Source organism: Oreochromis aureus, linkage group 22 (genome assembly GCF_013358895.1).
Source record: "Oreochromis aureus strain Israel breed Guangdong linkage group 22, ZZ_aureus, whole genome shotgun sequence".
Lineage (NCBI taxonomy): Eukaryota > Metazoa > Chordata > Actinopteri > Cichliformes > Cichlidae > Oreochromis > Oreochromis aureus.
In genome coordinates, this window is record NC_052962.1 from 39,031,864 (window position 1) to 39,055,798 (window position 23,935).

General features: G+C 43.1%; 1 protein-coding gene across 1 annotated transcript in view; it reads right to left on the bottom strand.

Annotated features, from left to right (window-relative positions):
• Positions 1-668: 668 nt before the first annotated feature.
• LOC116318446 overlaps positions 669-23,935 on the bottom strand; it is a 52,527-nt gene continuing 29,260 nt past the window's right edge. Inside the window, exons 6-11 of the mRNA XM_039605360.1 lie at positions 14,060-14,212; positions 13,618-13,734; positions 12,944-13,045; positions 12,517-12,656; positions 2,241-2,347; positions 669-1,526 (exon numbers count right to left, since the gene is read on the bottom strand). Coding sequence (XP_039461294.1) covers positions 1,391-1,526; positions 2,241-2,347; positions 12,517-12,656; positions 12,944-13,045; positions 13,618-13,734; positions 14,060-14,212 — 755 coding nt within the window. The 3' untranslated portion in view covers positions 669-1,390. The remainder of the gene's footprint in view (positions 1,527-2,240; positions 2,348-12,516; positions 12,657-12,943; positions 13,046-13,617; positions 13,735-14,059; positions 14,213-23,935) is intronic.

The window sequence follows — 23,935 nt, forward strand, 5'->3', positions numbered from 1 at the left end:
GGACCCCCTGGTGATCCTCTAATCACATGCGCCAAGGTGTGAAAGCGGGTGTGGGACCTAATCAGCCAAGGTTTCGGGTGAGCTCATTGTGAAACCTGGCCCCACCTTGTCATGTGTTCTTTGCAAACTCCTTTGACTACGATGACCTGGATGAGTGAGAACCTTCACAGACATATCTTCAGTGTCCTCGATCGACAGTCCCGCCAGGCACACGACCCTCCATTTCTGCCACCCGTCCATCGTGTATCCGGCAGGGAAAGTACCTCCAGGGCACTCAGGCTCTCCTGAACCCAGACTTCTTGTTGAGAAAAGGGTGTCAATAGCATTCAGAGACCAGTTCATCAAATCCATAATTCTCTTTTAGGTTTTAGAGAACAGACTGTGAGAGAGTGTTCCAGGGAAAGTAATACAAAAAAGCACAAGACAAGACAAGGACATAAGAGGCTAAGCAGGGAAGATAAGGGAAAGGAGGAGAGGAGAAAAGTGCGACCGCCTTCTCCGAGAGCCAAACGAGAGATACGAGTGGTACTTCAAGAGCCATATATTTTATGAGGTGGTATTTATTGTGAAAAGTTTGAGAACCACTGATCTAAGACACAGACTTGACTCAACAAAATACGATTTATGTTAATTGCCATTTTTATTGTATTATTTATCTATTTTAAATGTAGGGGTACATTTAACAGTTCAGGCTTTTTAAATCTGACATTGCTTCCATTCCTTTCAGTATTAATATTTCATGCCAATATTACATAAAACTGTTCGGGCAGCATACAACCAGAGAGTTTGCTGTAGTGCAAGCAACAGTACAAGTTTGAACTCAGTGCAGACTAGATGCTGCCTTACTGTACCATCTTGTGGTTCAAAGTGGTATTACATGAGGGTGCAGGCCCAGATTTCAACACCATTACTTTACTGCTGCATCAGAAATCAATATTCTTCACTAATTCACACATTTGAAATTTGCCAAACATGCTTTTTCTGCATTTCAATCTCTTTTAATGTTCCTCATTTTTACTACAAAAAGAAGCAGCTACTTTCAGCTGTTTGAGAGAAACTCAAGACATTTACTGTAATTTTAGGCCCAACAGACTGATGAAGAAACCAAGTAAACCAAAGTAAAGACAAGCTGCACTTTGACTTGTATTAGAACAATTTGCTGGAACTACAGAGTAATGAAGTACTTCAAGTTTTTGTGTGGATGATTTCTAACCTTACTGTACAGCACAGAGCACAGAGGGACAATATATGTAATCAATATATGATGCAGAATGAACAAGTAACAACTGTGAGCTGAGTCTGAGGCTCATGCAGGACATTTCATAGTGAGGTGTCTTTGGTTGGATTATTCAAACATTTCAATCTTACATTTCACATTAAAGCACCAAACTCATTTCTCACAGATGAAGGTCTTTGAAACACGATCACCAAAATTATATCCAGGTGACTGTGTCCATTTCCCATCACTGTCACAGCAGACTCCATAGTAACCATAACTGGGAATCTCATGTCCCTTTGCCCAGAACCTGTCAGAGAGATAAAATATGACATTAAACTGGACTAAACTCATAACTATTGTCACATTCATATAAATATGAGTATAAATATTTGCTGTGTTTCTTTCCCAGGTTTTTCGCCCACTTTCCCTCCTTTAGACTTTTCTCTGAGAATCATCATGCACACTAAAACAGCTTTCAAGCTTTGATGAATATGAAATCTTCCTGCTGTAAAAATGGAGAATAAAAAGAAGTCAGAGCTGACTTTCTGCTGTTTGAAACGGTTTTGTCAGCTGTTTACAGACATCACTTTGAAATGTGTGTCTATCAGGTCATATTTACTGAAGCTTCTTCCTTCATATGTTCTGAAGTTTTACAAACACCAAAGAAGAAGAGACAGGAATTCTCTGAAACAGTTTTTGCTCTGTGAGAAAAGAAACATTACAGCACAAAAAACATGAAGACAAATTGAACAAAGTGAAATGTGTCGGTCGCTGCTTTGAACATTTTTCAATCCTGATTTCTTCAAACTGACTTGTTGTAACTGAACGTCATCACAGACTGCAGATGAAGAGAGTTCAAGCACAGCTGTTCATTCAAAGAAGGATTTCTGCTTTTCTTTACATTCAGTTTGTGGGACTGTTGGAAAATAGCTCAGCTCATGTATTGCTGATCTATCTTCCAAAACATCAATGTTTCACTTCTAAATAATAACTCTGGAATAGAAACAAACTAATGTCTCACGTTTCTGTCAGCGCTGATCCATCCACCCATTCCCATTTAGATCCTCCTGATGTCTGTTTGGCTGTCAGACCAATCCAGAAGAATCCTCCGAATTCATTGACAAATTCCTGTTTGAGAAGAGACACAAATATTGTCTCCAGTCATAATTCAGCACTTCTGTTGTCGTAACATCATCTTGTGAATCTGTCTGAAGGAAGAATAAATGTGATGAAACTTTTCTTCCATTGTGCAGAAATCAGAAAGACCCAAAGAATCAATGAATATCAGCTCCTCCTGTAGCTCAGTCAGTGTTGCAGTGGAATCAGTGTTAACAAATCATTTGATTCAGTTGGATTTACCGTATTTTGGGGGGCCATAAGGTGCACTGGATTATAAGGCAAAAACAAACACTCAGATAAGTTAAACTTATCAATTCATTCTTCTTGCTTCCTCCACTTCCGTACCATTGATTCATTAATGTTGAATTCTCTGGTAGCTGCTCTATTCCCATGTTGTTGCAGTATATTAATGACTAACCTCGTATTGTGGATGGATTATCTCAGTTGTTCTCCTGACTGAAGTTTGGTCCATTTACAACATCCTGCCATGCGATTGCATTTGTCCCTCACCATCAGACCCTCACGTTAACTTTTGTGGAAAAAAGTTAGCGTTCATCCTCCAGCTTCACTGTGTTTGTTATGCTAACATAGCTGTGTTGCTAGCAATCACGTAGCACATCATTATATACCTATATACTTCCTGCTAACTTCTAACTCCGTTAAATTTCATAAATTCTGTTTTCATGGATGCCTGGATGTTAAACTTAATTGTTACACCTGGTAAAGCAGCAACGCTGCTCATTTTATTAAAGATGAAACAATTTAGACTGTTTGTAACTCTCAGTGATGCCGCAGACCCAGATTACTCCGCGATGCTCCTGACTACAGTAGCCGTAATGCTTTCACAATCCATCAAGCGTTGCGGCTTCGTAGCTTACCAAAGTCATACTAAAACATTTCTTGACAGATTTTTGAGCGCCGTGTACGACATAAAATCGGTTCGAGGTCAGTAAGCACAACCAGAATGAATACATAAGGCGCACTGTTGATTTTTGAGAAAATGAAAGGATTTTAAGTGCGCCTTAGACCAAGATGCCTGCGCGTGAACAACGCGAGGCTCAGTGTCCCTCCAGAATCTGCTGTTTAGCGTTTTTTTTTTTTTTATCTACTTTTAACCGGATTATTCATCCAGAATTGCTGTGCGTTGCTGACCTACAGCAGACAAGAGCTTCTGGACATCTGGACTCATAACTCCAACAGTTTTATCGCCGATCTCCGACTCATCCCAGAGATCTCCAGAACACCGGAGGCTGCCCACTCTCCTCGGCCGGGCGGAAGTGCACGCAGACGGTGCCGAGAACGTGAACAAAAGCGAGGTAGGCGCGGAGGGCTACGGGCTAAGCTAAAGCTAACACCACACCGGTTGCCTTTACCCAGTATTTTCCTCGCCAATGTCCGTTCTCTGGCAAACAAAATGGATGAGATACGGCTCTCCATCACTAACAACAGACGGATTATGGACTCAAATGTCATGTTTTTCACCGAAACATGGTTGAACAACAGCTGCCCGGACAATGCTATCGAGTTAGCAGGACGCCACACACACCGAGCCGACAGGCTAGCAGTTGACTCCGGCAAGACCAGAGGTGGAGGTTTGTGCATTTATATTAACAATGCTTGGTGCATGAACTCCACTACTACTGAGAGTCACTGCTCACCTAATGCGGAGTTTTTAATGGTCAAATGCAGACCTTATTATCTCCCCAGAGAACTCACTTCTGTCATACTCACTGCCTCACTCCCCCCTGACGCTAATGCTAGGTTGGCCATGAAAGAACTTTCTGCAGCCATTAACAAACACCAGAATAAACACCCCGAGGCTGCTTTTATTGTTGCTGGCGACTTCACCCACACCAACTTAAAGACAGTCCTCCCCAGATTCCACCAACATGTCTCCTGCCACACCAGAGGAGACAAGACTTTAGACCATGTTTATTCCAATTTGGCTGGAGCCTACAAAGCAACACCCCTCCCCCACATTGGACAATCGGACCATCTCTCCCTGTTCCTCACATCTAGGTATTCACCACTCATCCAACGTGTGAAACCTGCTGTGAGGACAATTAAAGTGTGGCCAGAGGGGACAGACGCAGTGCTCCAGGACAGATTTAAAAACACAGACTGGAATATGTTCACCCACACAGACCTGGACCAGTACGCCTCATCTGTACTGGATTACATCTCCAAAACCACAGACAGTGTCACCACCCAGAAACGGATCACCATGTACCCCAACCAGAAGCCTTGGATGAACCGGGATGTTCGTCTCCTCCTGAAGGCCCGCAACACTGCCTTTAGGTCAGGAGATGCACACGCCTACAGTACAGCCAGGGCTAATCTAAAGAAGGGCATCAAAAAAGCCAAACACCATTACAAAAAGAAGGTAGAAGAACACTTCTCCAACTCCAACCCCCGACGCATGTGGCAAGGACTCCAGACCATTACAGACTACAGGACCACCAAACCCTCCCCCGCATCCTCTGATGTCTCCTTCCTCAATGAGCTCAACAACTTTTATGCTCGTTTTGAGCGAGGGAACCCCACAACCACAACCAAAACAGACATGACGCCAGACCACCAACCTGTGACTCTCTCCCCCACCGATGTAGGAGCAGTGCTGAGCAGGATCAATGTCCACAAGGCTGCAGGTCCTGATGGCATCCCAGGCGTGTTCTCAGAGCGTGTTCTGGGAGCTTGCAGGAGTGCTCACAGACATATTCAATCTGTCCTTGGCCCACGCTGTGGTACCGGCCTGCTTCAAATCCACCTCCATCGTCCCGATACCCAAAAACTCCAACCCATCTTGCCTCAATGACTACCGCCCAGTAGCACTCACCCCCATCATCACTAAGTGCTTAGAGCAGCTGGTCCTAGCACACTTCAAATCCTGTCTCCCCCCCACCCTGGACCCCCACCAATTCGCATATCGCCAGAACAGGAGCACAGAGGATGCAGTCTCCATCGCACTGCACTCTGTCCTCTCACACCTGGACAACAACAACACCTACGCCAGAATGCTGTTTATAGACTTCAGTTCAGCATTCAATACAATCCACCCCTCACAACTCATCAGGAAACTGACAGACCTGGGCATCAGTTCCCTCATCTGCAAATGGTTACTGGACTTCCTGACCAACCGCCCCCAGCATGTCCGGCTGGATAACCACTGCTCATCTACAATCACAATGAACACCGGTGTACCACAAGGCTGTGTGATGAGCCCTTTCCTCTACTCCCTCTTCACCCACGACTGCAGACCTGCTGATGGTTCCAACACCATCATTAAGTTTGCAGATGACACCACGGTGATTGGCCTCATCAGTGACAATGATGAGACCGCCTACAGCAGGGGTGGGCAATTCCAGGCCCCGAGGGCCGGTGTCCCTGCAGGTTTTAGATCTCACCTTGGGTCAACACACCTGAATCACATGATTAGTTCGTTACCAGGCCTCTGGAGAACATCAGGACGTGTTGAGGAGATAATTTAGCCATTTAAATCAGCTGTGTTGGTTCAAGGACACATGGAAAACCTGCAGGGACACCGGCCCTCGGTGCCCACCCCTGGCCTACAGGGAGGTGGATCGTCTGGCTGAGTGGTGCGACACAAACAACCTGCTGCTTAACACCGAGAAGACCAAGGAGCTCATCGTGGACTACAGGAGGAATGCTGACCCACATCCACCCATCCACATTAAGGGGACGGCTGTGGAGCGTGTGAACAGCTTCAAGTTCCTGGGAGTCCACATCTCTGAGGATCTCATCTGGATGACCAACTGCTCCAAGCTGGTCAAGAAGGCTCACCAGCGCCTCTTCTTCTTGAGGACTCTGAGGAAGAACCACCTGTCCTCAGACATCCTGGTGAACTTCTACCGCTGCACCATCAAGAGCATCCTGACCAACTGTATAACAGTTTGGTACGGGAACTGCTCTGCCTCGAACCGGAAGGCGTTGCAGAGGGTTGTGAAAACTGCCCAGCGCATCGCCGGAGCACCACTTCCTGCCATAAAGGACATCTACAGGAAGCGGTGTCTGAAAAGGGCTGGGAAAATCATCAAAGACCCCAGTCACCCATCACATGGACTCTTCACCCTCCTGCCCTCTGTGAGGTGCTACAGGAGCCTCCGGACTAAGACCACCAGGTACCAGAACAGCTTCTTCCCCACAGCTGTCAGACTCCTGAACTCTGCCTCCTGACATCTGACCCACGTTAAACTCATGGACTGAACATACACACACCCACAACCACCTACACACACACACACACAATGGACAACTGTACCCTCAAACACACAATAATAACATGGACTGAACCACCACTCACAACCACCAGCACTTTATATTAGAGATGGACCGATCCGATATTACGTATCGGTATCGGTCCGATACTGACCTAAATTACTGGATCGGATATCGGCGAGAAATAAAAAATGTAATCCGATCCATTAAATATCAAAAAAACACCTCACAAAACTTGCGACACGGCGTAACTCGGCTCATAACCGTAGCACGTCGGAGCAGTGTGCGTCACGTGATAGAGCGGCTGTGTGTATTTGTAGCCTCACTACCAAACCAGCATTTCATCTCCGAGAAAGTTATCCCAGAGAGAAGTAAAGCAAGTGTGTAAGTTCATTTCTGAATGTTTGTAAAGTGTACCCACATTAAGCTTAACAACCGATATATGGAGCGACTGCCTCTCTCTCTCCCTCCCTCTTCTGTTCTATCCTGTTGTATCCTGAAAATAGAACTTTCAAGGCTGAATGGACCGACGCATATATGTTCATTCTTCCGGCCGCAAGCAGCAAACCAGTGTGTCTTATATGTTCAGAAACCGTGGCACTGATTAAAAGTGGCAATGTCAAACGCCACTATGAGACAAAGCACAAAGCCTTTGAACAATCATACCCACCCAAGTCTGAGCTCAGGTCCCAGAAAATTAGCAGTCTCAGAGCCCAATATGATCAATCCACAAGGATCTTAACCAGTTCTTTCACCGCCCAACAACGTGCTCATGAATGTTCCCTAAGAGTTGCTTGGATTTTAGGTCAACACAAAAAGCCCTTTGCAGATGCAGGTGTTGTCAAAGAGTGCATGAGTGCAGTAGCAGAAACATTACTTGAGGGTAAACAAAAAGAAGAGCTTTGTGACAAAATAAAGCAAATACCTATGTCAGCATCAACAGCCACAAAGAGAAGTGAAATATTAGCTCAGGATGTCCTGTCCCAGCTGGAAGAAGCTATTCATAAGACACCATGTGTAGGCTTGGCTGTAGATGAGTCCACTGATGTGTCTGACAATGCTCAGCTGTTAGTTTATGTAAGGTTCTTCAACAATGATAAGAAAGAGTTCTGTGAAGACCTGCTAGGTGTAACTTCCCTTCACAGCACTACAAGAGGAGAGGATATCTACCTGGCCATTAAGGAAATGTTAACAAAGCGAGGAATAGAGCCAAACCAAGTGGTTTCAATAACCACAGATGGAGCCCCTGCTATGATGGGGAGAGAGAAAGGAGCTGTAGCAAGAATGAAAGAGGACAATCCCGAGCTAATCTCTTACCATTGCATTATTCATCAGTCTGTCTTATGCTCCACGCTGTCAGATGAGTATGCTGAGGTGATGAAAACAATGATGAAAATGATACATTTTCTCAGGGCATCTTCTTCTTGTCAGCATCGCGTGCTCAGGGAATTCCTCAGAGAAGTTGATGCACACGCTGATGATCTTCTGCTTCACAACAATGTGAGATGGCTTAGCAAAGGCAGGGCATTGGAGCGATTTTGGTCCATCAGAAGTGAAGTAGCAGCTTTCTTGGAAGAGCTGGAAAGTCAGAAAGCAACAAACTTTTCTCTATTTTTAAATGATGGGAAAAACATGGATATTGTGGCCTTTTTGGTTGATATCACTTCACACCTGAATGAACTGAATTTGAAGCTGCAGGGTAAGGACAATTCAATTTGTGAACTGATGACAGCTGTCCACTCCTTTCAGAGGAAACTTGAAGTGTTCAAAGAAGACCTGCAAGGAGACTATGCACACTTCCCAACAGTGAAGGAACAGGTTCAGGGACAGCGAGATGTGTCCGCTTTTGTTGACTTTGTTGATAAGCTGATTGAAAACTTCAGCAAACGTTTTGATAGCTTCAGCTTTGGACAGCAGCTCACCATGTTCATAAAGAACCCATTTCTCATCACTGATGTCAGAGGGTTCTCAAAGGAAGTCACACAGCACTTCAAGTGGGCAAATGCTGGGCCTCTTCAAATGCAGCTGGTTGATCTCCAAGCAGATGTGGCCCTGAAAGAGCAGTTTGGAAGAACTGAACCTGCCACTTTCTGGCTCCAAATGGTCTCTGAGACAGCTTTCCCAAATCTGAGGAAAGTAGCCCTGTGCATCTTGACCATGTTTGGCTCCACATACAGCTGTGAGGCAGCTTTCTCCACAATGAACACAATAAAAACTAAGTATCGTTCCAGGATCACCAATGAGCACCTACACGTGTGTATGAGAATGGCCCTGACACCATTCCAGCCCAGATTTACAATCCTAGTAGAGCAAACTAAAGCTCAATTCTCTCACTGAACAACAGAAAGTGGGGAAGTGGAATATAAGGGGGAAAGAAAGAGAAACTTCCCTGGCGGGTTGCAGAGTATGGGGGTGCCTATTGGGGTCAGCGGGGGAGCTGACCCCAGGGAGGGGTCACTTGCCCCTCCCTTCCTTCCCTCCCCATCTCCAGCTGCCTCCCTCTTCCTGCTCCACCACAATCACCCACACATGCAGGGCCTTGGGGTAGGGGTGTGTCACCAGGGTGCAGAGGAGACATCCCCCCCTCTGTCCCCTTCTGGCTGCCTCTGCCTCAATTTTATCCCACAACTTAGACATTCACATTACTCACACTCTCATTACACATACATATAGGATCTTGGGGGTGGGCACGCTACACGGATTCCAATCACCATCAGGGTGTACACCTCACCCCTGGCGTCGTTGCCCACCTCTCAATTTTAAATACACGTAGACATTGAGGGCTAGCAGGAGGGGCTATACGCTTACCTGCTGCTCTGGCAGGTAGCTCCATGCCCTCCTGGGTTTTAAATGCACCTTAGAACACACATACATCAACACTACATATGAGCGGGTGGAGGGAGGTTTGGAGTCTTCACACACCCCGTTCTCTGCGGCCTGCTGGGCGGGGGCTAGGAGGAGGAGTTGGCCGTCCGACTGGGGTCTGGAATGTGGGGCCTCCCTGCTGCTGCGGAGTCGGGGCGGTCTGCTTCTCCCCACCGCAGGGAAAAGGGTAACACCACCTGGGTCTGGGTGCAGTTTCCCCTCCAGGGCAAGAGTACCTAGACCCGGGGCTTAGAGTACGCTTGGGGAGTGTGATTGTGTGTACAGTGTCTCTATGTCTGTCTCCACGTTGGGTGAGTGTTGAGAGCATGAGGGTGGGAATAGATGTTTGTATCTGTGTGTGCCTGTTTGTCTGTGTCTATATGTCAGGTTGGGTATCAGACGCCACCTCTCTGGGGACATCTCAGGCCCTCCAAGGTTTGAGGCCCATCTCCCCACCACTTCCCTCCCGGTGGCAGACGCCTCAGACATCAGTGCATTGGTGGTTCTTTGTGTCCGGGGTGGGCGCCCAGGTACCCACCGGCTCACTCCTTGGCGGCTGCTTATCGGGGCATGGAGCCTGGGGCTCGCTCGGGCCACTTCAGGGGTGGGGTGCCTCGGCCTCTCAGCCCGGGCTCGGTCACTCAGGCACAGCTGGCTGCCGGCGGAGCTCACGGGCACGTCACTGCAACCCCCTGGCTTCTGCTCGCGGCTGCTGAGTGACCCCTCATCTGGGACTCTCCTCAGCTCTTTCTGGGATAGTGGCGCGGCTGCCCTCTGTTGGTCTTCCTTGGTCTCTTGTGTTCTGGGGGCCTCTGGATGTCTGGAGTTTTGATCTCCTCCATACCTGCTTCATGCCCTGGAGGACGGGGCTGTGGCCCCCACACCCTCTAGCAGATCATTACATGAAGGAACCTTTTTAAAAACAAAGCGTTCATGCTCACAGGTGCACACACGGGTGATCACACACACAAACTACACCCTTTTGGCTCCTACCTCAAAGCACACTGTGCGCTGTCGATCTCACGTGCTGCACAATAATATTTAATATTTAGTATTTACTGTCATATTCCCATAGATCATTGTGATCTTGTTTATTACTCTTGTCTTCTTCTGCTTGCTTTCTTCTTTCTTTCTCAACAGGTGATCCAGGTGATCGATATGTATTTTTTTTTTTGTCTGCTTATTCTGTTGGTTTTGTTTTTGCCCTTTTCCCCGTCCCTCTTCTCAGCTGTTTTTCTTTCCTCTTTCTTTCCACCAGTCAAGTCTGTCCCGTATTCAGCAAGTGAAAATAAAATAAACAATAAAAGGTGAATCAAATGGACCATTACGGCAAGGCTGGGATGGTCCATTTGGTAAAGTAAATCCGTTGGGCATCTTTCTTCACCTTTAGACAACAATTCTGATGGCAAAAGAACCAAACGGGACAGGTTAAAAAAAAAAAAAAGAGAAACTGTAAAATTGTTAAGTGTTTTGATGTTATCTGTTGAAAATGTATTGAGACTGTTAAGCCGATTTGTAAAAGGTAAAGAAAAAGGGAAACTCAAGCTGCTGCTATTTTCTTTCTGAAATTAAGCACTTTGTTTTAAGATGCACAATTTTGCCATTTTATTTATTTTCTGTTATTCATTTTAAACAGCAGCCCTATATCTAATGTAGGTCTACTGTGTGTTTCAGTGTTAACAATAAATTTTGTTGAAATGTTTTTAACTTGTTTTTTCATTGATTTGACAGACTATTGTTCATACGTTCAGATATTGATTTAAAAAAAAAGGCTGCTTCTCTATCAAAATCACAACACAAGTTAGACATTATGATGTCCTGGACCTCTGCTTGAGGAGATTTTTTCCAACTGGACCTCCTCAAATTTTAGTTTAATACCCCTGTCATATTCTGTATAGTTTTTTTCATATTTATATCCTGTTCATAGCCTGTACATAGCTTGTACTCACTACAACCTGTACATACTTATAGTTATAGAATATTCATAACATACTTCATACCGTGTACATTGTAACATACCATAATAGACCCATTTCTGTAACATACTCACATATCTCTATTATTGCTAATATATATTGTAATATATCTATATCATGGCTAAAGCACTTCTGGATGGATGCAAGCTGCATTTCGTTGCCCTGTACCTGTGCATGTGCAATGACAATAAAGTTGAATTCTATTCTATTCTTTTCTTATACTGCGGAAAAAACGGTAGTCAGAAAAAAAATCTGGATTATGAAGATTATTCTAATTTTTATGTGATTTAAATGTTAGGATTGATATTTTTTATGTTTTCATTTATCCTCAGAAATATATAATCATTTGTATGCTGATAAGAATCATATCCTTATTAGGTCTGATAAGATTCTGTGTGCACTTCTGTACCATGAGATGAGAGGAAGCAGCCTCGACGTTATAATTTCCATAATAGCTTTAGAAACCAGACTGTTGTTTCTTAAAGTGCAAGACTTCACACCTTTAAATGTTCGTCTGAGACATGACCTATTGCAAGTTCCTGTTCTTATCATTTAGCGAGACGCTTACTTCTGCTTTTCTGCATACCTCATACACACACACACACACACACACACACACACACACACACACACACACACACACACACAGAATACAGACACTGATGTTGTTCAGATATGCCTGCTTAAGAATGTCACGTGTATTTGTAATTGCATATTCATGAATGATTGCTTGCTGACAATAAAAAGGGCTGTAGCGAAGGAATCAGTCGAAGTTGGCTAAGGACAGGTGAAGACCTGGGCTGACTTCCCTCGCGAGCCACAAACATGAAGAGCGCCCCTTGTTTTGTCGTGCAGTTATTGGTCTTGTGTTCCAGCAGGACACTTTAATAAACCCAACATTAAATTTTTGCTTTGAATTTGTCAAATGTGTAAAAACTTTACATTTGAATGTGAATGTCTGTAACATAAAAGGAGAATCAAAGAAATCCATCAGAGTGGAGACAGGAAGCAGGTCACAGACTGACAGCAGGTCAAAAACACAAGTAACAGATGACTGTCAGTTCCATCAAAGATCGCACAGACATGAACAAACACACCCACCTGTTCCTCTTTGCTGTTTATCATCACCAGATCAGCTCCTTTATCCTGACAGTCTCTCCTGCTCTCAGACCAAGTTTTACTCTCAGTGGATTTAAAGTAACAGCTGCTTCCAAATCTCGTCCATCGATCAGGACACTTCTCTTAAAGTCAAACACATGTTTTAAAGACAGACTTTGTGTCATGTTGTATCACATTAATAAGATCTCTGATTTCAGTCTGTAGTCAAAAATCTTTGGTTCCTGTCATTTTCCCTGTAAATCCTTCATTTAAACTCAGGTTTTCTCTCTTATTCATAATTAACTGAAACTTACATTTATACAGAAAAACTGTTACACAGCATCAAACATTTAGGATTCAAAATAAAGACACAATCAGGTTATCACTGTGTAACACTGATGTTTTCTATTAGTTATTCAAACTTTATTACCTTCTATCTTCTCCTTCAGCTTCTTCACTTCTTCCTGTAGCTGACTGTGGTTTTTACTCAGTTTATCATAACTGCTCTGTAACTGACTGTTACTCCAACCAACTGAAATATTTTAGTGAAACCAAAATAAAATAAAATAAAATAAAATGAGTGAAACATTGAACAGAAATAATCTTCTTCCTCTGCATTGTCAAATATATCAATAAGAGTCAGAAACTTGTGCAGCCGTTGTTCTTTAACATGTCCTGTGGGTGGAGCTGTTAGAACTACAGGAAATCTGATGAGCTAAATACGTATCAACTGTGAACAAAAACCACTGACAAGATTCAAAATAATTGTGCTTCAGTGTGGAGGAAGAAGGTGAAGAATCCAAAAGCATTTTACACCTGTAGTCAGAGATGTTCTCTATATGCTGTGAAAGAATAGATTCTGACTCATGTGACATGTGCCTGTTCTCACTGAAAATATGTCTTTTTACATTCAGTCAAAGCTGCTCTGAGGCTTCAACACTTCCTCATATTAAAGGTGTTTCCATGTGATCAGGTACTTCCTGTATTTGCTGTGGCAGAAGGACACGTTCTGGTTGTGAAGCTGCATGTTTGTTGGCTGCTGGGATTCAGTATCAGTCATACATTCATTTGCAGGAGAAGTTCAGAGGTTGTATCTTATCTTACAGCATATGGACAGGATGATGATCCCAGCTAACATCAGGAGGCACAGCACTCTTAGAGCCAGTGTAGCACATCTGAAAGAGCCCTTCTGGACTGAAGGAGGACTCTGAGTCTGTGGTCCTGTTAGAAAGCAGTGTGGATGTTGGTTTGTGGTTATTTCCTGTCACTCTGTGATTAATAGACCTGTGGTTGTGGTTGTATCAGCTTAGCTTCATAAAAGGGTCGGTAGCCAAAAAACAACGAAAAATTGCATCTGCACTGTGACCAAAGTGCCTGAATGGATTTCCTGTTCACAGAGCTCTACAAACCAACTATGGAAAAAATGTAAACTACAACAGTTCATACAGCACATGGAGACACAGATGTTTGATGGCTTGCAATTATTTGGCATTAAAAGCTGACTGTAACAAACTGGAAGAACGTTTTTTTAATATAATTTACTTACCTCCTTCCTGTGACTGAAAATGATCATAACTATCTCTGATCTCATCTGCACTCTCGTAGGTATCCACCTCCCTCTGCTCCCACTCTGCTCTGTCCTCCTGCTCCTTTCTGCTGTATCTCACCTTCGTTGATAGATCTGGTTCAGCATAAATATCTGAGGACATCTTGAGAGGACTGAGACGCTGAGCAGAAGCTGCACTTACAGTGTTTAAATTGTACTTTATCTACTAGGGTTAGTACTGCAGAACTGTTAAAGTGCTGTTCTGTAATGTTCTTGTCCAGCCTTCTTTCTGCTTTCAGACAGGAAGAAACTCTGAGGAAGTGACATCATGCAAAGGACCACAGACCAACACTTTCATTTGATTGCACAAAAACCTCCAGTGTCCCTGAACAGACAAATGGAACATTTCATTGTATTTATATTTGCAAAGCCACTCAGAAACTTGTGAAAACATTAGCATGAAACAGGAATAAATGTATTTTTCTTTGTTTAACAAAAACAAAAACAAAACACACACACACACATACGTCATGCTCACACACGTGCACCAAATGTGCACAAAGCAGGAAATGTCTCTTTTTCAGTAACACTTTTTTCTGTTGCCTGATAGAAACCAAACTGTTAAGCTGTTTAAGATTTCATGTGACTAAAGTTATTAAAAAAAATTTAAGTATTCGATCATTTCTCAGCCCATGAATTGACATCAAAATTAACCTTCTGCTCAAGTTCAATAAGGAAGATCTATGGCCTCACCTCTGTCCACTGCCAGGTGCTGCTGACTAAATCTAAGCTTTATCACTTCCACTTTCCCACACTGTCAAGCTGTTTGTGTTATCACTGGTCTAGTCCAATGACCTTTTCCTGGCCTTCTCCAGGCCAATCAGCATTCATGCCAGAATTTGCTGATCCTGCATCACATTACACCTTGCTCCAACCATCTGCAATTCTAGGGTCAGCAGTGCCAACCTAGCTCTGGCCTCAGCACTATGCAATCATTCAATTACACAAGCTATTTCCATTTTCATATCTGCAAGCCTTAACTCGATTCAGTAAGTTTTGTTAAGCAGCAGCATCAAACTAATTCATCCATCTCTGGGCTTCCATGTGTCTTTAATGTTTGCAAAAGAGTATTGCCAGGGTAAAATCCAATTTCAGTTGTCTGTGGCTGTCATTCTTTTTTCTATCGCTATTTAACAGTCATCTAAAGGTGGCTGAAATTTTCTCCATTTAACACTAAATCCAGGCACAGTATATTTCAGATCAGTTTATACTTGCCTAAATCAGCCACTCCACATTAACAAGCTCCAGTCTAATATCTCACCCCGTGTATTCCAGCAGCCCAGTTATTCAGTCATGCATGTTAATTAATTATTATAAGCATGCTGTTTAATCCCATATGACCAAAATTGATGCAGACACACAAAGACACACTTGACTCTGACTGTGCCTGAAAAAAGATGGCGACGGTATATGTGGCTGATCGTCTGCCGCTGTCAGTTTTGTTTGTTTTTATATTGTTCCTGCTATGTGTTACTCAGGAAGTCGGGTCTTTACTGGTGTACGATCGCCAATCGCGTCTGCATCTCTGAAGCTCTGGTCAAAATACTATTCTGTTTGCTAACGGAAAACAGAATTCCTGTTGTCCGCTGCTGTCACAAATACCAACTTGCTTATGCCGTGCTGTTATGCTACCTGCCCGGCGAAGGCGTCAGGCTAGGCGCAGTGGTTGGCTGGTTAAGCTCAAGCTCTCCTTGGCGCATCGTCCCACTGCTGCCCAAGGAGTACATCAATTATTTCCTGGAGTTTTTGTGCATCAACGATTCTTGGACCCTGTGGAAGCTTGCCTCATACCCGTGAGCAACTGGGATGATACTCCGCTTTTTCGTTGCCACTTTCCTCCTCGGCTGAAGGTGTGCCAAACAAACCTCCACAATCTGCAGCCATTGTGCCGGGTTCCCTACGCTGCTGAGGCCCATACCTCCGCCCCAGCTTCTGTCAGGGTTGGATTGGTAAATGCCAGATCGCTGGTAAACAAATCTTTTGTTCTGAAGGAGTTATTCACCTCCTGGAGTCTGGACTTCATGTGTCACTGAGACCTGGCTGAAGACTGGTGAGTCCAGTATCTTTTCCGAACTTTTACCAGCGGACTGTTTTTATTTTAATACATCGAGGACATCAGGAAGAGGAGGAGGTACAGCGGTTGTTTTTAAAAAGAATTTTAAATATAAACAACGTGTTTTACAGCCTTTATCTTCCAGCTTTGAGCTGATGTGTTTTGAAGTTATTTGCTCTATCTCAGTGCTCTCTGCTGTTATTTATCGTCCCTCTAAATATAATAAGGACTTCACAAATTACTTTTCAGAATTTCTATCTGGGGTTATCCCAACTGCGATTATGTTCTCATTGTGGGAGATTTTAACATTCATGTCTGCTGTCCTGACAAACTTCTGGCGAAGGAGTTTTTAAACCTTATTGACTCTTTTAACTTGATTCAATCCATGTCTGGCCCTACTCATTATCACGGACACACACTAGACCTGGTCTTATCTTAGAGTTTACCTGTGTCTAATGTGGAAATCTTTGACACCATCTTTTCCAACTATAAGGCTGTGTAATTTCATACTGTGTTTTCGCGCACTACAGTTCAAAACAGTGCTCCTGCTCGCCGCTGTCTCATCCTCAACCCCTCCACTGCTGCCCGGTTCTCCTCTGACTTTAGCCAGCTGTCTGTCCCTTCTGATCTGGACACAGAGGTCCTTAGCTCTTTGTTTGAATCCTCGTGCCTAACTATTTTGGACTCTTTGGCTCCATTTAAAACCAGGCAGCCCAAAGCTAAAACCGAGCCTTGGTTTAACGACACCACTCGGGCTGTGAGGAGGGAATGTCGTAGAGCTGAATGCTGATGGAAGAGGGACAAATTACAGGTGTCTCTACAACTCCTAAAGAACTCCTGGCGTCTCTATCAGGATACGGTTAAAGAGGCTAAGCGGGAATACTTTTCCAAGATCATTTCCTCCAACAGTCATAATCCCCGTGTGTTATTTAACTCTACTGGTTTAGTTTTAAATGCTCCACAAAGTGGCTGTTTAGACGCCTCTATCAAATTATCTAATGATTTTATGTTTTGTTTTTTGTTTTTTTATTGATAAGGTTGCAACCACGCAGGACCTCATTTCTGCCCCTGAGTCTGACCCCTCTGTTTTAATCCCTTGCTCTGCTGTTTTCGACCAGTTCGAGGTTTTTAATGACATCCTTCTTACCTGTGATTCAGGTAATCATGTTGTTCTTGTCCTTCTTGACCAAACAGCTGCTTTTGATACCGTAGACCACAACATCTTATTGTCTCGCTTACACCATCTTGCAGGCATCTGTGGTACGGTTTTGAATTGGTTTAGGTCCTATCTTACTGACAGAACTTTTAATGTTAATTTTTTAGGGTATGAGTCCTTTTCTGCCACTTTTCAGTTTGGGGTCCCACAGGGCTCAGATTTAGGGCCTTTGCTTTTTGCATTATAGTTACAGCCTTTGGGTACCATCCTTAGAAAGCATGGAATAACTTTCCACTGCTATGCTGACGACTGTCAGATTTATTTGCCTCTGGAGCAGAAAGATGCCTCCTCCATTCCATTTTAAATTGGACACTCAAATTAGGGCAACTCTCAAGTCCAGTTTTTATCACCTAAGGCGATTAGCAAAACTAAGATCTATTTTATCTCGGCCGCATTTTGAAACCGTAACCCATGCTTTTATTTCATTTCGTTTGGATTACTGTAATGTAATGTGTAGAGATTGAAAATGTGACGTCATTCTGGGGTAAAACCGCAAAGGATTCTGGGAACGAGTGGCAAACAGTACTAGCGCACGCAGGCTTTCATATGAAAACAGTCACACAGCAATAAAAAGAAACACAAAACATGGCAAGAAGTTGTTGTATTATTAACTGCAATAGCCGGTCGCACAGCCACGGGAAGCCGACGGGTAAAGAGATCGGTTTTTATCGGATTACGTCGTGTAAGAGAAATTGTTCAAGCCATGTTTCCGAAGTAACAAAGAGCCGATGGATGGCCTGGATTGCAGCCATTCGAAGACCAAATATAACATCCCAGAACACTTCAGCTCACATGTTAGTCTGCTCCAAGCATTTCCACAAAGGTACGTCTTCTTTTGTAGTTATTACATAATTTATCATAACATAATTGTTGATGTAGGTTACAAATAAGTCTTATATTGATTTGGATGATTGAGAATGCATCAAGATGTTTTCCAGTATGTTGTTTTGCAATGTTTTTTTTTTCTTTTGCATTGTTGATTTGTTTTCACCGAAGCATCTAATAAAGCATGATGGAATACAATTTTGCCTCTTTCTTGTAAGTTTCTATAATAGAATGAAACAATAATGCCAGTTATAAATAAAGACAATAAGTTGAATGAATTACAAAACACTCATTTTATTTCTATTAGATCAACAGCTGTGAAATGGAATAGTCCAAATCACCAAAGTAAACTGGGCCTGGGCTTGTTGCAGGGATCTGAAGTTAATAAACATCTTGTGAGTGTCTGCACTCACACTTAGGACCATATAATAATAAATATGTGCGTGATGAAAGTTGGGGCAGCGCGCTAACGTCCTTACTCCACTCTGTACGCTCGTATGGGTCTCACCCTTTCACTCGTACTTTTTTTTGGGGGGGCTTTTCATCAAGTCTGTCTTTGTACGGACCTGCCGTGTTCTCCGTCGTTTTGTACACAACTGTTTTTGGTGCAAATAAAATGCAAGTAGGGATTAAAACCGCAGAATTAATGATTACCGGTGCTGGAAATACTAGCGCTTGATGCAGTGTTTTGATTTTGTTGCCATGGGTACCCACAAAGCAATGCGCGAGAGTCACGTGGTCTGTCAAGCTCTATTTTGGTGTTAGTGTCTTCTCTCTCATCTGCAGCTGGTCCAAAATGCTGCTGCACGACTTCTAACCAGAACCCGTAAGAGAGAGCATATAACTCCTATCCTGGCTACACTCCACTGGCTGCCTGTTCATTTTAGAGTTCATTTTAAAATTTTAACATTTGTTTTTAAATGTTTAAATTGTCTTGCTCCACCTTATCTCTCTGAGCTTCTTCGTGCTTACTCCCCTCCTAAGTCTCTCAGGTCAGCTGTAAAGCTGCTCCTGGAGGTACCCAGGTTTAAGAGGAAGCTCAGAGGGAACAGGGCCTTCTCTCTTGCTGCTCCAAATCTCTGGAGCAATTTGCCTCAGCACATAAAAGAGGCTCCATCATTATCCACCTTTAAAGCCAGTCTTAAAACTCACCTTTACTCGCTGGCTTATTACACAGTCTGACCCGGACTTTTTATATGTTTTTAATCTAATTGAATTTGCATTTTTTTTTAATTTTGTAAAAAAAAATTGTATTAAATTTTTAGATATACTATTTCACTTTATTGTTTGTTATGTCATGTGTACAGCACTTTGTTTTCAGCTGAGAGTTGTTTTGAAAGTGCTATATAAATAAATTGTTTGCTTGCTTGCAAATCAATTCTATCAAAAACTATCGCATTTAACCTTGTGCAGTTTCTTTCTCCTAAGCTCGCAGCGCTGGAGCAATATATCCAAAGTGAGTAAATTCAAAGTTTGTTTTCTCATGATTTGCATCCTGCCGCTGTAATCAGAAGGCAATGTTCCTCCTTTGAGTGCAGCCTTAGGTTTGGCAGTAAATTATGTTCTGTTAGAGTAACCAGTCTAAAATGGTGAAACTGGCTCAAGTCCCTTTGCTATTCAGACCTTACAGATATTTACTCATAACGAAATCTAGCCACAATTATAAAAATCATTCACTCGTCTGGAGAATGGTCTTCAATAACCTATTAACTGTGTGCGCTAAGCATTCGCTCATAACCCATTTGTTTAAAAATCTTTAGCAGAGTCATGCTTTAAATAAACTGCGCAAATAATTGTCCTTTTAGTTCCAAGAGTCATGAGGTATCTCCCACTGAAAACGCTACGTCCAGATGAACAGAATCATGGAGAGTCATGAGGTGTATTCCCAAAGCCAGACCTGCATAGGGCCATTGCGCTGCAATAATTATCAGCTAAGGGCTTTTAAGTTTTTCACTACCAAGTTATGAATTAGTGAAACTCGTAGTCAAATTTATCTGTAGAATTCAACCGATTTCCATATCAACTTTTTCAGGTAGGCCTCAGTATAACGTGGCTTCATATTATCATTTAATCGGGAACACCCTGCCTCTATGGTTCTCATAGTGTGTAGTGTGATTTGTTTAGCTTCTAATTTTATCCGTATGAGCCATTTATATGGGAGTTAATTCAGTCCAGTATAATGAGCCCTATGTTTTGTTGAGTTATTTGCTATGTATCCTCTCATTTGTCATCTGTCAAGATTTTATTTTGACACTTCCTGTCTTGTTGCTGAGAATACTTGAGAGTTTATAAAAAAGACCCATTGGTGAACATTCCAAGGTTGGCTGATGCCCCACTTGTATTATTTCTTCATCTATATGATAAGTATCTTCAGTATTCATGCAGATTCTGCTAACAGGTTATGGACCCAGTAAAATACTGAAGTTACACCAGGGAAGAGTTTGCCACCAGAAAAGGCGCAAAGCACAGCTTGTTTGGTGAGGACTAGCATGCTAAGTTAGCACCATGAGTAAGCGTGCAGGGGAATCCAGTGGCCAATGGGCGAGGCCAGTTTTGTTTTTGTTTTTGTCCTGTCCGGCACTGTAGCAATCAGAATTATTGTCTGAAGGCCAAGAAAAATGCCCAACAGATTTACTTTCCCAAGTAAACCTTTTGCTATACTGGTCCACTTGATTGTGATAGTTTATTGGATCTTTACTATTTATTTTTATTTTAAGTTATGACAATCAGACCAGACAGGACTCAGGGACAGCAAAGAGAATTAAGAAGAAAAGAGAAGTTGGGAAGAGAGTTAACTAAAGGAGAGGGAAAGAAACATAGAGGAGAAAAGGGACAGAGAGAAAAGACACTGAAAATTTGCTTCACAACATGCTGATAAATAAAAAAAACAGGCAAAAAGAAAAGTAGAAATTACAGGAACAACCAACATAACCATAGGTAACAGTAAATAATAAATACTGAATCTACACACAATTGACAGCGCATGATATGTTTGGAGGCAGCAGCCAAGACAGTGTGTCTGTGTGTAAGAGAGCGGTTGTATTCATAAGGTTTCTCCATGTAAGTGTCTAATAATAGGTGTGGGGAGCCATAGCCCTGCCCCCCAGGACATGCAGCAGGCATGGAAGGAGCTCCAGGACCCACACATCTAGAGGGCCCCAAGAGCATGAGAGCCCAAAGAAGACCACCGGAGGGGCAGCCATACCATTCTCCTGGAAAGAGCCAAGGAAAGCCCCAGACAGGGGGTCACCCAGCAGCCACGTTACAGAAGCACACCTGGGGGGGCCTCAGATGTTCCCAGAACTTAAAACAAAACTCTGCAGTTACTAGAACACTGAGAAACAAGAGCATAACATCATGAAGGCGAGAGTGCAACCTACTGCCAGACCTGCAGCATCTGCTTGTGACCACAGGAGACACAGTACACACGGTCTGCTTTATCACTGTAGAAGGAACATGCATCTAGAGTCGACCTGCAGGAGGAGGCAACAGAACGATGAAAAGCACACAGCCTCGAAAGAGAGAAGCAACACAGAGAGCGGCGACGCCTGTGTTTTCTGGATGAGCGATGACTCAGTGGAATTTCAACAGCAACAGGACATCAGAACCAAAGGCCTGATGATGAATACTGGTGAAACATCCCACATCCTTACTGATGAAACAGCGTTTAAGAAGTTTAATGACAATTTCCGGCCAGGAACACATCGTATGGAGTTACCCGACGGTTAGATTAGATTAGATGAAACTTTATTAATCCCCCGGGTGGGTTCTTCCGGAAAATTCTGTTTCCAATAGCACAGCACCGACAGAAGTTACAGAATGTGAGCAGAAATATATACACATATATAAATACAGAGTATACAAAAGGGATAAATAGAATAAATAGGAATAAGAATGCAAGGGAGTTGCACATTTAAAGTATGTGAGTCTATTGCACCGTTGGATATTAACAAAAAGTATTGCACAGTGAAAAAGGCACTACAGCTTAGTTGTTCCCCCCTCCTTTGTCCTCCTGTTTCCCCTCCCTCTCCCCTCCAGAGAGGAGTTAAACAGTTTGATGGCCTGTGGGACAAAGGAGTTTTTAAGTCTGTTGGTTCTTCACTTTGGGAGAAGCAACCTGTCACTGAACAGACTCTTCTGGTTGTATGTTAAAGCACAGAAGTGTGAGTTTCACACCTCCACCTTCTCATTTGTGGGCTTGTTATTTCAGGAGGGCAGGTGACACCCACACCTTCCAAGGCATGAGGTTTAGTTTGACTCCAAAGAAAGGTTGCAACACAGTAACTAAAGGTGCTAAATGGCAGTTTGTGTTTGGCACCGCTCATGTCACAATAAAAAAAAAAAAAAAAATGGTTCCTAATTTTCCCTGTCAGAAAATAAAAAGAAACAAAGATTCTCTTACCTAGGCTCTTAGCTAAAAGAAAAACTTGGGAAAAGGTTTCAACAAAAAGGCTTCTCACTCCTACTTAATTACCGGCTGGCTCTTTGTTGGGTGTACAGGAGATAAAGGAAGCGCAGATGACTTTCAGATGGATCTTAAAAGGCTGCTGTCCGTCAATCATCTAATCCGGACTTCAGGAGCTTGTTTGGACCAGCCAATCCAGCCTGTTTCACCCAAACACACCAAGCCTGGAGGGAGGAGATTCAAAAAACACATACCCACACACCAACATGGGAGGAACCACACATCAGAACTGACAGCATGTGATCACTTGCCCACAACATTTCATTGAATCATAACATAGGAGTTTAGTTTTTACATCATTCTAATAAAGTCCAAAATACAAAGTCCACTGGGGGAAAAAAAAACATAAAAAAATACAAAACTTTCAAATAACCAGGAACGAAGGAGGACAGGTCAACAGAGAATGAGACAAAGACTGAGTGGAAAATAGCACAATTTATACACATGAGGGAGATCAGAAGATTGGAAACAGGAGACAAGACCTCAGTAATAATAATCAAAGACAATGAGACAGGAGAGAAAGTAAAACTATACACAAGACATTAGTAACTATCAAAATAAAAAAAGTTAGAAACATTACTAAAAATAAAAATGCAGACACATGAATTAACTTCATCTTGGAGAACTGACACACAAAAAGTCTGTGGTCTCCGCTCCCGTGTCTCGGCACTCCCCATGCTCGCTGCTGTCTGGCGTTCCACACTCCTCCTGGGGAAACAAAAGAAGCAGATGTCAAGACACCATACAGCTGTGAGCATATATATGGGCTCAAATTGTGGTCATAAATATTTTGAACTTGTAAATCAAATCCGCATTTGTGTACTGAGTTTTGTAACCTTGTAAAGCAAAATATGTGAAAATTTTATGTTTGTGCATCTACAGATAAGAATTTGTGTGTGTGTTGTAACAGCAGTCTGACGAGGCAGGAGCGGCTAGCAGGTCCAGCGGGCATGTGGTGTGGAGGTTAGTTGAAATACCCGTAGCCAGTCGGTTAAATCCAATAACAGACCTTTATTCGCCGTCAGCAACATTACACTTTATAAGCCGGTGTTAGGAGGCCTGGGTCGTTGACCCAGGGTTTTTGAGTTTGTTATATTATTTATAATTTCTAGTCTTTGGTTTCTTTGAGTTCTGTCTTATGGTTTATGTCTCTGTCGTCTCTAGTTGCTCTGTCTCCCCTGTCAGCGGTATCCCCTTGTCTAGTTCGCGTCTCTGTGTATCCTTAGTTGCTATATCCCCGTGTCCAGTCAGTCTGTG